This window comes from Odocoileus virginianus, chromosome 33 (genome assembly GCF_023699985.2).
Source record: "Odocoileus virginianus isolate 20LAN1187 ecotype Illinois chromosome 33, Ovbor_1.2, whole genome shotgun sequence".
NCBI classification, from domain to species: Eukaryota; Metazoa; Chordata; class Mammalia; order Artiodactyla; family Cervidae; genus Odocoileus; species Odocoileus virginianus.
In genome coordinates this window covers 26,821,855-26,835,166 of record NC_069706.1, presented here as the reverse complement: position 1 = coordinate 26,835,166, position 13,312 = coordinate 26,821,855, and the positions used below count along the sequence as shown (strand labels likewise).

At 37.9% G+C, this 13,312-nt stretch overlaps 1 protein-coding gene across 5 annotated transcripts in view; it reads right to left on the bottom strand.

The window, feature by feature from the left end:
* The window catches only part of CRCP (CGRP receptor component), a 41,285-nt gene that overhangs the window by 20,478 nt on the left and 7,495 nt on the right, over positions 1-13,312 (bottom strand). For 4 of the 5 annotated variants that reach the window (XM_020873917.2, XM_020873953.2, XM_070461266.1 and 1 more), the window contains exons 2-4: positions 11,699-11,735; positions 7,219-7,317; positions 5,821-5,915 (exon numbers count right to left, since the gene is read on the bottom strand). In XM_020873917.2, the coding sequence (XP_020729576.2) occupies positions 5,821-5,915; positions 7,219-7,317; positions 11,699-11,735 (231 nt within the window). The remainder of the gene's footprint in view (positions 1-5,820; positions 5,916-7,218; positions 7,318-11,698; positions 11,736-13,312) is intronic. The other variant, XM_020873947.2, reaches the window with a different exon arrangement.

The following is a 13,312-nucleotide window of genomic DNA, read 5'->3' as shown; positions in this document are numbered from 1 at the left end:
CTCATTTTTATCGTCTCTACTTTCTCTCCTTCATTTAATTCACTGCACTTCAGCCCCTGCCCCAAATGATCACCAAAACTGCTCTCATTTGAGGGCCCAGAAAGCGCCACACCGATCACTCTAGAGGGCTTCTCTGCCCTGCCCTGCTCTGCTCTGCTCTGTCTCTGTGGCAGCCGGCACTGCTGGTCACTCCCTCCTTAAAACTACCCGCCCTTGCAGCCTCCACACACCATTCTTCCCTGATTCACCTATCTTTCTATTCCCTCATCTCTGTCCAGGTTTCCTCTTCCGGTTGCCTCTGTGGCATTCCCGTGGTATCATCTTTCATCCTTACTGAGTTCTTCATCCAAACCTCACAATCTCATCTGCTGTTACAGGTTAGAACCAAGAAATTCATGTCTTAATGCAGTGAGAGCTGATCTCCAGACCTTTGTAACCAACTGCCACCTAAACACCCCAGACATACCTCAAACTCAACCTATCCCAAAGCAATCTACCTTTCCCAACAAACCAATTCTCTCTCCATACCTCTCATCTTGGTGAAGAGCCAAATACACAGGCCAGAATCATCCTCGACTCCTCCCTCTCACCCACAGCCCATATTAAGACACCAAGAATTACTGATTCTGTTCCTTTCAAGGTGTCTGTCCCCAGCCCCACCCTTACCATTTCTACAAGCCACTTCAATTCTTCTTGGCTAAAGGGCAAATGCCTCTGTTCTCAAGCGTCTGCCACTTTCAGTCTACCTTCATTCTTACAAATAAAGTACATTTTAAAAGATAAAAATCTGGTCATCTCATTATCCTGCTTCTAATCTTTCCACTGTCCGCACAGTTTTTAAACTTTTTTAGTTCAACCTTCAGAACCCACTGAAATCTGGTGCTCGTCAGTCTCTCTAGGTTCAGATGCCTTCATGTCCCCTATGCATTCATATTCCAATTAAATGAAACTGCAAACATTACATAGGAACTACTCCCTGATTCCAGGCCCTAGCATATCATGTTCCCTCTGCTTAGAAAGGATGTGCTCATTTATATCTAGCTGACTATTACCTTAAATGAAAACCCAGTGTCACCTCCCACAGGCAAAATGATACACTCAAATTCTGACACTTCAGTGTCTCTCTGCTATGTCCCAACTGCCACAGCACTTACACTGTAGCTATTCATCTTTGAATAGCTAACGACTAAGACAAACCTGGCATGAAATAAATATGAGGTGAAAAACAAAGAGCTAGAGTAGCACTGACTTGCAGATGTTCCAGAGAGGAACTGTTGGGACAGTGGGGAGACAAGGGGAGAGATTCCAGGCTCTCTAAGCAGATAGAGTAACCACATTCCAGATGTTAGTGAAACCTGCATCCATCTATCTACTTTGAGCTTTGCTGCCTCCAGATTACTCTTGGACTTTGACACCCAGAGTCAAATAAAACATGGTTTCTATCAAACCCTCAAGCTTTAGCAGTGGAGGTTTTTAAGCAAATTAATGGAGCTCCAGTTTGTGTTACTAGAACAGGGTCACTGAGGGGCTATTATCTTGAATCTCCTCTTCCTGAGAAAAGGATAAGAGAAATACTCTAGCAGGGGATATTCAGAAAAAAGAATTAAAGAGCATTTCAGCACTTTCTGCTACACACGTGATTCCTGTCTTAAAATGCACTGGCTAGCACAAGTGATCCAGGTCTTCATAGTACGTGGCAAGCAGCCCCCTGAGTCATAAGGCACTGAGGCCAGATGAATTCCAATGGGCTCCAAATAGTTTGCCTGCTTCCAGAGAAGCCAGACCCAGCTACAGTGAAAGGAGCCTGCAGCCCCCTCTACTGGTTGTTTTCAGAACAACACTGCCTGGAGCTTTTGCAAGGGTATCTGTCAGAATCCAGGCATGTTCACGCGTCTCGGGAAACAACCTTAAATGAAAAGCAGACACTAAAGGGTCAAGAAGGAGATTACAAATCCGGTGTTCATTCCCCCCTCCACCTTTTTTTTTTCTTTTCCCCCAAAGCTCATATGTAGGGAAAATCAGAGAGAGGCTGTGCATGCCTAGGGAAAGAGGCACACTCAGAGAAGACCTGAGAAGACCTTGAGTTTACACCTCAAGCTGATTCTCAGCACAGAAACAGCCCACTACAATACAAAAACAGTAAACACTAAACAAAAGTCAGAAAGCCTAGGGAAAGGAAGAAAATCTGACTTTGAGCTACGATTTTATTAGATCAAATATCCAGTTTTCAACAAAGAACTCACAAGGTAAACAAAGAAACAGATAAGTATAGCCCATGCAAATACATAAACAAATTAACAGAAAATGTCTCTGAAAAAAACCTGAAAGTCTACTAGACAAAGGCTTTAAAACAACCTTCTCAAAAATAAATAAAACATTAAAGATGCTTCAAGAATTAAAAGATGTGGAGAAAGTCAAGAAAACAATGCATGAACAAAATGGAAATATCAATAAAGAGACAGAAAGAAACAAAAAGAAATTCTACAATGACTAACATGAAAATGACTAGAGGGATTCAAACACAGATCTGAACAGGCCAAACAAAAAATCAGTAAACTTGAACAGAATAAAGGATTAAAGAGAAGTGAATAAAGCCTAAGGGCTTGGTGGAACACCATGAAATGAAACAACATACACATTTTGGAAGTCCCAAAAGGGACTATGTGACCATCAAGAGACGAATGGTTAACGAAGATATGGTGTGTACACACACACACACACACACACACACACTATGGAATATTACTCAGCCATAAAAAGAATGAAATAATACCATTTGCAACAACATGGATGGACCTAGAGATTATCACACTAAGTGAAGTAAGTCAAAGACAAATATATCACATGTTGTATCACACATTATATCACATGTGGAATCTTAAAACAAAAAAAAAGGCCCCAAATAAACTTATTTACAAAACAGAAAAAGACTCACAGACACAGAAGACAAATTTATGATCACCAAAGGAAGGGAGGGGTAAATTAGGAATTTGGGGTTAAGAGATACACATTCACTATATACCAAAAAAATAAACAACAAGGACCTCTTATACAGCACAGGGATCTATATTCAATATCTTGCAACAACCTATAATGAAAAAGAATCTAAAAAGAATATATATATATATATATATATATATATATATATATATGGATAACTGAATCAATACACCTGAAAGTAACCCAACACTGTACATCAACCACACCTCAGTTTAAAACTTACTTTGTCTTTAAAAAAACAACAATAAAAACAAAGCCTTAGGAATATGCAGAAAAATTATCAGAGTTCTAATAGCTGCGTCTTTAGAGTTCTGGAATGAAAGGAGGAAGAGACGGGGGCAGAAAAAAATGTTTAAAGAAATAATGGCCCAAAACTTCACAAACTGGGGTAGGAAATAAAAATTTACAAAACCAAGAAGTTCAGCAAAGATAAACTTGAAAAAAAAATCATAATCAAATCATTCAAAGACCAAATATAAGGAAAAGTATTGAAAGCAGTCACAGGACTTTTTTTTTAAACATCTTTCAAGACCTGGAAGAAAAGATCATTCAACCCCATGAAACTATCCTTCCAAAATGAAAGAATATATATAACATTCCCATTTGAAACAAAACTAAGAAAATTGTAGCCAGCAGGCCTGTTCTGAGTGAAGTGTGAGTAGAAGCTCTTTAGGCTGAAGTAAATGCTAAAAAGGAAACATGAACAGGAATGAATGATGAGCAAAAGAAATAGTAAAATTCTAGGTAAACAAGAAAAACTATTTTTGTCCTCTTAATGTTCTTTAAAATATGTATTGGGTTGGCCAAAAAGTTTGCTCTGGGTCTCCCATAACATCTTACAAAAAACTGGAACTAACTTTTTGGCCTACCCAATAGTGTTGGTGAGGATGTGAAGAAATAAGAACCCTGTGCATTGCCGGTGGGAATGTAAAATGAGACAGCCAGTATGGAAAACAGTATGGTAGTTTCTCAAAAAATAAAAAATAGAATTACCTAAGATCTAGCAATTTGGCTTCTGGGTATATACTCCAAAGAGCTGGATGCTGAATCTCCAAGAGGTATTTGTACACTTGTGTTCACAGCAGTACCATTATGCCTAACAGCCAAAAGGCAGACACCACCCAAATATATACACTAATGGATAAATGAATAAACAAAATGTCATATATACATAAGATGGAAGAGTATGCAGCCTTCAAAAGGAAGGAAACCTGACACACACTACAACATTAATGAACCCTGAAGACGTTATAAATGAAATAAGCCAGTCACAAAAGAACAATACTGCATAATTCTCCTATGAAGCACTTAAAGTAGCCAGAGATACAAAGCAGACTGGTGGTTTCCAGAGGGAGAAGGGAGGATGGGGAGTCACTGTTTAATGGGTATACAGTTTTAGTTCTGCATGATGAAAACCCATCCTTTGAATGGATGGCAGAGATGGTTGTACGACTGATTCTATCTAATGCCACTAAACTGCACACTTGTAAATGGTTAAAAATAGGGCTTCCCTGCTGGTCCAGTGGTTAAGAATCCACGTGCCAATGCAGAGGACATGGGTTTGATCCATGAAGCAGAAAGATCCCACATGTCTCAGGGCAACGAAGCACATGTGTCACAATTACTGAGCCCACGCACCTAGAGCAACAAGAGAAGCCACCGCAATGAGAAGCCCACACACAACATGAAAGTAGGCCCTGCTCAGAGCAACTCGAAAAACGCCTGTGCACAGCCACAAAGACCCAGCACAGCCAAAAATAAACAAACAAATGTTTTTTAAAAAATGGTTAAAATAAAAATACCACAATATTAAAAAATATTCAGATTTTGTAAAAAGACATACACTATATCATTCTATTTATATGAGGTATTAAGAGTAGTCAAATTCATACAAACAGAATGGTGGTGTCAGGGGCTAGGTTAAGTAGGAAACGGGGAGTTGTTTAATTGGTACAGTTTGTTTTACAAGATTAAAAAGTTCTGGATGTTGACTGCACAACAGTGTGAATATTATACTTAATATAAATGAACTTTAGACTTAAAAGTGGTTGAAATGGTACATTTTATGCTATGTTTATCACAAAAGTAAAACTATAAATAAACATACATAAACACATACAGGCACACATTTGAAAAACATTTGTCTTCATAGAGAAGAGAAGCAAGGGAGAAGGGCACTAGTTTACTGACAATGCATCAGCTGTGTGCCTGAAACAATACCAAATGTTTCCTCCAAAAGAAAATTTCTGATTATTCTGAAGGAATGACAAATGCCTTTTTTGGATTTATCAGCTGTGTTATTAATTCTAAAAGACTAGGGCTAGTTTTTTCTCATGGAAACTCTTGCTCTAATTCTTAATGATGCTTTTAATTTCTACAAACTTAACTTATTCAGGAAAGTCATCAAGAAAGTAACTGTACACAAGAGCAGACAGAATATTATCAAGCCATTTTTGCCCCACAAACACAAATGTCCAATGACTTAATTTACCAACTTGATCAAAACCTTGTAATTTTTAAATCCCATTTTTCAACTAATTTAGTCTGAATGTTGAGAAGAGGTTAAGGGACAGATTTGGAGGAGATTTTTTGAGATTAAAAAGCCCACTGTGTTCTATTTCTGGCTCTAGAAGGATCCCAGGGTGTAAGTCTCAGTTGTCTTATATATAATCCTAGGATCCTACTGTAAAAGAGCACTGCATATTGATTATAATTCAAAACCCAACTAAATATAAATACACAGTTGCAAAGGATGACTTTTGCAAGCTATCATTTTCATTATATGTCAGTCTTTTCCCACTTAAGATTATTTTTACTTACTTGGTCAACTTGTGGTTTTTCATTGCTGTCAGAAATTCTCTCACAATCTCAGGACTCTGGTGCCTGCATGGTGTTTTTGATATGTATTTTAATGTCTATGGAAAAAAAGGAAAAAGCAAGCATAAGACAAACAGCTCTGAACGAACTATAGATGAACTAAATAAAGTAAAAGATCATGATAGATTTAACTGTAGGATTCTAAACACATAATTAAATGAACAAAATCAGATGGGAATGGTGACAAAAGTGTTAAATCCCTTATTTTCCTTAAAAGAGATTATGATGACTTAAGGCAAGTTTTTTAATGTCTTTGAAAAGATAAATTAAAAGACAGATCCAAATCTTTATAAAACAAAATGAAAACAGAAAGTAAATAAATAACAAGAAAAAATATATTAAAATGACAGATACAAAATCAAACATGTAACAGCTTAAATGCTCTTTTTTAAGAACAAAGCATATGAACGGGAGAGAATGCAACAAACTATCAATTAGATACTAAGATTACAAACTACTTTTGATATTTTCTTTATACATTTTGGTACTTTCTAAGTTTTTTACCACAAAAAAGTATCACTTCCGCTGTAATAAAGAATTTGTCTCTGCCAAATCAGATGATCTGGACTTTGCCCTCTGCTTCCAGGAGGTAGTCTTCATACGCCTGGAACATTACACCTAATAGGAGTATCTTTGTCTGGGAGCCTGACGTCCTACTGCCTAGTCTTAGTAATAAGACTGAGAGCAGGGGCTTTGGGTCAGCAGTATCAGCCGACCTGGAGGCTGACAAGAACTACACAGGCAGTCAGTCACTCAGTCGTGCCTAGGTAATGGAGTCCCAGTAAAAACTGGACACCAAAACTTGGTGGAGCTTCCCTGGTTGAAAATGTTCTGAGTGTATTAACACACGCCGACTTCGAGAGAAGCATGTTCTAACTCCACATTAGAGAATGATGAAAGCTCTGCCTGTGATATTTCTCCTGGCACCTGCCCCAACTGCTCTGTCCCTAGGCCAATTTTAATCTGTATCTTTTCCTTGTGATAACCTATACCTGTGAATATAATAGCTTTTAGCAAGTTCTATGAGTACTTTCAGTGAATTATTGAACCTGAGGGTTCTCTTGGGGCGCTCTGACTTGCAATTGATATTAGAAGGGCGGGCAGGTTTTTGATTATTCCCTCTTCTAAACTTTACAGTTGGCCAACACTTGACTTGCCCAACAACTTGGCCAACAATTGCCCAAACTCTTTCCACTTCTATAAACAGAATAAAAACTGAGTTACAGTAAAACTACTCAAATCAGATAATGGATAGTCATGATTCGGTGGCCAGTCAGCAGCAAGATAAACCAACCCCCTTTAATAGTAGTTTGGACAGACCCTCTGGAAACGTAGACTTACTTCATATGTGATAGTATTCAAGTTCTGTTGCCCAGAACTATGTTTATTCTTTCCACTTTCTTTACGCTGCTCTTTCAAATCAGTTAGTAACTGGAACACCTAGGAAGAGAAATACAAAAAATTTTCATAAATAAATTTGAGAAATGTATCTATTCCAAGGTCAATGATCTTGAAGGATAAATAGAACATCTCTTTCTTCTCATAAACCCTCCCCCAAACTCTTGCATTAGAGCAAATGAATCTGAAAAGCATTTGACTTTTTAAAGATGTTCTTTTATCTAAGTCAAACAGAATAAATTCAATTGTTTACAAAAACTATTTCAAGTGTTTCCTATCAATATAAACCATAAAACTCTAAACAAAGCAGGCAGAGTGAGAATGTACCTCAACACAGTAAAGGCCGTACATGACAAGCCCAGAGCTAACATTGTACACAACAGTGCAAAGCTAAAAGCTTCTCCTCTAAGATCAGGAATAAAACAAGGATGCCCACTCTTGCCCCCTTTATTCAACTTAGTACTGGAAGACCTAGACAGGGCAATCAGTCAAGATAAGAAATAAAAGGCATCCAAAGGGATGTAAAAAGGAAATAAAACTGTCATTATTTGTACATTACGTGGTATTATTTATAGAAACTCCTAAAGACTCCACCAAAAAACTGTTAGAACTAAGAAGTGAATTCAGTAAAGTTGCAAGATACAAGGCCAACATACAGAAATCTGCTGTGTTTCTATACACTAATTAAAAAAAAAAACAATTCTAATCATTATAATTGCAACAAAAAAGACAAAACACCTTGGAAAAAATTTAACCAATGGGGCAAAAGACCTGTCCAGTGGAAACTATAAGACACTGATGAAAGAAAAAGTCAAGACACAAATGCTCGTGGATTAGAAGAATATTGTTAAAGTCTTTGTACTAACCAAAGCAAACCAGATTCAGTGTCAGTTCAGTTCAGTTCAGTCACTCAGTCGTATCCAACTCTGCGACCCCATGAATCGCAGTACGCCAGGCCTCCCTTTCCATCACCAACTCCCGGAGTTTACTCAAACCCATGTCCATCAAGTCAGTGATGCTATCCAGCTATCTCATCCTCTGTCGTCCCCTTCTTCTCCTGCCCCCAATTCCCTCCCAGCATCACGGTCCTTTCCAATGAGTCAACTCTTCACGAGGGGTCCAAGTACTGGAGTTTCAGCTTCAGCAGATTCAGTGTAATTCCTATCAAAATTCCAATTGCACATTTCACAGAAATAGAACAACCCTAAAATTTGTATGGACCACAAAACACCCAGAATAGTCAAAGCCATCTTGGAAAAGAACAACAATGCTAGAGGCATCACACTCCCCGATTTCAAACTATATTACATAACTATAGTAATCAAATCAGTACAGTACTCACCTAAAAGAGATACAGAGATCAACGGAACAGAATAGAGTCCAGATATAAATCCACACATTTACAGTTAATTAATTTATGAAAAAAGAGCCAAGAATATACAATGGGGAAAGGATAGTCTCAGTAAATGGTGTTGGGAAAACTGGACAGCCATACGGAAAAGAATGGAACTAGATCACTACATATACCATGCACAAAAATTAACTCAAAATGGATTAAAGACTTGATGGAAGATCTGAAACCACAAAACTCCCAGAGAAAACACAGGCAGCACGTGCCTTGACACTGGTCTTGGCAATGAATTTTGGGATTCAGCACCAAAAGGTAAGGCAACAAAGGCAACAATAAACAAGTGGCACTACACCAAACTAAAAAGCTGTTGTGCAGCGAAGGAAATCATCAGCAAAATGCAGGTTACTGAATGGGAGAAAATTTCTGTAAGTTATGTAGCTGATAAGAGGTTAATATTCAAAATATGTAAATTCATACAACTCAAGAGCAAAAAGATAAATAATCCAATTTAAAAATGGGGATTTTCCCAAAGAATACATACTGATGATCAACAGGTACACAAAAAGATGTTCAACGTCACTAATCATCAGGGAAATGCAAATCAAAACCACAATGAGATTATCACCTCACACCTGTTACAATGGCTATTATCAAAAAGTCAAGAAATAAGTATTGGTGAGGATATGAAGAAAAGGAAGCCATTGCATATGACGGCTGGGAATGTTAACTGGTGCAGCCGCTATGGAAAACAGTGAAGGATCATCAAAAAATTAAAAAAAAACTAGCGTGTGATTCAGCAACTCCACTTCTGGATAACTACCCAAAGAAAACAAAAATACTAGTTTGAAAGGATATATGAAGCATTATTTATAAAATCCAAGGTAAGGAAATAACCTAAAGTGCCCATTTACAGATGAATGGATAAGGAAATGGAAAATGTGGCATATATTTGTGTGTGTGTGGGTGTATATAAATACAGATACATGCACACATACATACCAACAGAGGAATATTATTCAGTCATAAAAAATGGAATCTTGCCAACTGCAACATGAATGGAATTTGAGGGCATTATGCTAAGTGAAATAAAGCAGAGAAAGATAAACACTCTATGATCTCACTTACATGTGGAATCTTTAAAACAACACAAAACCAAAAATCAAGCTCAAAGACACAAAGAACAGATGGATGCCAGAGATGGCAGGGAGGGGGACAAAATAGATGAAAGTGGTCAGAAGTTACAAACTTCCAATTATAAAATAAACAAACCATGGGGGTATAATGTACAGCATGGCAACTCCAGTTACTACTCTACTGCATATTTGAAAGTTGCTAAGAGTAAATCTTAAAAAGTTCTCATCACAACAGACTTTTGGACTCTGTGGGAGAAGGCGAGGGTGGGATGTTTCGACAGAACAGCATCGAAACATGTATATTATCTAGGGTGAAACAGATCACCAGCCCAGGTTGGATGCATGAGACAAGTGCTCGGGGCTGGTGCACTGGGAAGACCCAGAGGGATCAAGTGGAGAGGAAGGTGGGAGGGGGGATCGGGATAGGGAACACAGGTAAATCCATGGCTGATTCATGTCAATGTATGGCAAAAACCACTACAATATTGTAATTAGCCTCCAACTAATAAAAATAAATGGGGGGAAAAAAGTTCTCATCACAAGAAAAATGAATTATATAACTATGATGTTAATTAACTTATTGTGGAAATCATTTTGCAACATACACAAATATCAAATCATTATGTTGTATGCCTGAAACTAATATAATGTATTTGATTGTAACTGAATTAAAAATTTTTTCCTAAAGCATTTTTTTTTAAAAAAAGCATCTTGCTTCTTCTCCAGCATGAAAATCTATTTTATTTCTGGAAAAGAAAAATTATGAGGCAAGGGATAAAAGTGGTTTACCAAAAAAAAGGGGGGGGGTGGGTAGAAATGCTATAGAACTTTAAAAGTAAACTTCTCCCACAAGGAAGAAACACATGTGTATTAGTGCTAAGAAGGGTCAGGAGAGGAAATCTCTCTACTTTAGAGATTATACCATAAAATTGTGAGAAGCATAGTATCACAGACATAGTAATGACTAGATACAATGCAACCCGTCCCCTGCCTGTTGGTCCTTTCAGAAATAGTGGCTTGATACCCCATTAATGCAATGTTCCCAAATGGATAAAACACTAAACACCTTGTCCAGAGGTCTAACTGGACAAGGAGATTTCTAAAAGCCAATGGCTTAACCATTTTCTTCCTGTTATGAGTAGAACCCATTTAAGATGAACCTTTAGGAAGGAAAGAATATGGCCCACTGTGTTAATTCTACTACCTTCTACATATATCACACAATAAAGACTTAAATCTCCTCTAAGTCTTCCTGAGTTTAGACCTTGACATAAAAAAAAACTGATGAATATATGAATTGTTCTTTCTGTACCCAGAGTTAACCTATCAGATGGTTTTGCTATTACCCAGGTACAATAGAAAGCAGGCAGAAAGAATGTTTTATCTCCCTTGATCAACCTTTTTCCTTCCTTCCTTTCTTTCCTCAGCAACCCAACCCTCAAGCCCCCAAATTCCAAATCTGTTAGTTCCTACTAATTACTCATAATGGTGAGTCAACTAAACTCTCACTTCCAAAATGAAGACAGTAATACCTATGAGACCATTATGAGGATCAAATAACTTGCAAGAGCATTTTACAGGTAAAGAGTGTTAATTTGGAAAAGGCATACATTTTTTAATGGAAAATTTTTACAAACAGACACAGTTCCAAAATAGATGTTTCCATCCTATGAAGGCATCCCAAATGAAGATCTAAAATCTCTGGCATTTAGAGATGGTTGCCTACATGAACTTAAAACCTTCTCAGCTTTCCTGAATTATTGTGTGTGATTTACCAAGCTAAGAGTATTCCAAAGTCCACTAGATGGTGCCACCTCTCTTATTTTAAATGGCAAATCCCAATGAATTCCGCCATTTCTAACCAAAACTAATTGAAGAGCCTTCAGAAGCTGACGGCAAACAATTAGAGAGGAAAACACAACAGTCTAAAACAATTTACCTCATAGTTACTGAGCAGCGCAGCATTGGCATCCTTCCTGCAAAAAAAGTAAACTGTCATCAGTCAGGGTTCATGTCCCTCTGTGGGAATTTTTTTTTTCTTTTTTTTTTGTGGGAATTAAATATATAAAATAATCCCTCTGTTAAGATTCAGTAGCCCAGTTCAGAAACCTGGGGACTACAACCCCAAATTGAGAAATGTCCGAAATCTCACTGGTTTAGCTGGCGATGCACAAATTCAGAGCAAATTCTCCTCTTTAAAACTGAGGTATATCACAAATCCATCATCAGGTAGGTTACTAAAATACTCTACTTATCCATGGTCCAAGTAGGCAGAAGTTAAGAGAAGTCAGACATCTAGAGGAAGTTAGTAGTAGGAAGAAACCGTGGGCCAAACCATAGGAGTAGGGGGATGGCAATAAACAGAGGGTGCTAGAATTAGCTGGAGAAACAGAGTGCCTCCTCATCCCACAGCCATGTCCCCTCTCCAGCACCATCTGCCTTCCACCAGCTATCGACATTTTGGGCAGCCAAGTTTTCCTGCTGGATCACTAGAAATGAGACCCTTAACACTAACATCACTCCTGGAAATCCCAGCAACGTCAGGAATCCTGCCAGATAGGCACAAAACTCCCGAAGTGTTTATCTTCACTGTCGACTCAACAGGCAGAGTTCACGTGTAGAACAGTGGTCAAAACCCTGACCCCTGTGCAATAGTGAATCAAGGCAAAATGTCACTTTCATGTATGAATGAGCACAGCAGTGTGACTTGATGAAATGACCACTGATCCATTCTACAGTATCACATCAAAAAGTACATACTGTTCTTAACAGTATGCACTGTGAAGAAAGCAGTTTTATTAGTAACAATTAAGAATTCAGTTCTGACCTACTATATAGCACAGGGAACTATATTCTATATCTTGTAATAATCTATAATAGAAAAGAATCTGAAAAAGAATATATATGTATATATAGCTGAATCACTTTGCTGTATACCTGAAACACTGTAAATCAACTCTACTTCAATTTTCAAAAACCACAGTTTTGAAATCAGACACATCTGGGTTCATATTCCAGCCCTGCCACTTACATGAGTTTTAATGAGTTAATTACCACCCCCCTAAGCATCCCCATACAAAACAAAAACTGAGGATAAACTAATACCCAGAAGTATAGCCTAGATTCTAAATCCAGCTCCATCCTCCATTAGATACGTGAATCTGGGCAAGTTATTTAATCTTTCTATGCTTACATTTCCTCATCTATAAAATGGCAATTATAGTGCCAACCTCATAAGACTGTTATAGGACTGAGCTGAAACATAAAGTCCCTGGAACACAGTAAGGACTCAATAAATACTATCTATTACCATTTCTACCTGTGCTACCACCACCACGTCTTCCTACTTCAAAAAGCTGTTCTGAGGATCAAAGTGAAGTCGCTCAGTTGTGTCCGACTCTTTGCGACTCCATGGACTGCAGCCCACCAGGCTCCTCTGTCCATGGGATTTTCCAAGCATGAATACTGGAGTGGGTTGCCATCTCCTTTAGAAAACAACAAATTTTAAAAGTGTAACAGTTTGTGGTTTACTAGGATCACCCTAAAGGAAAGC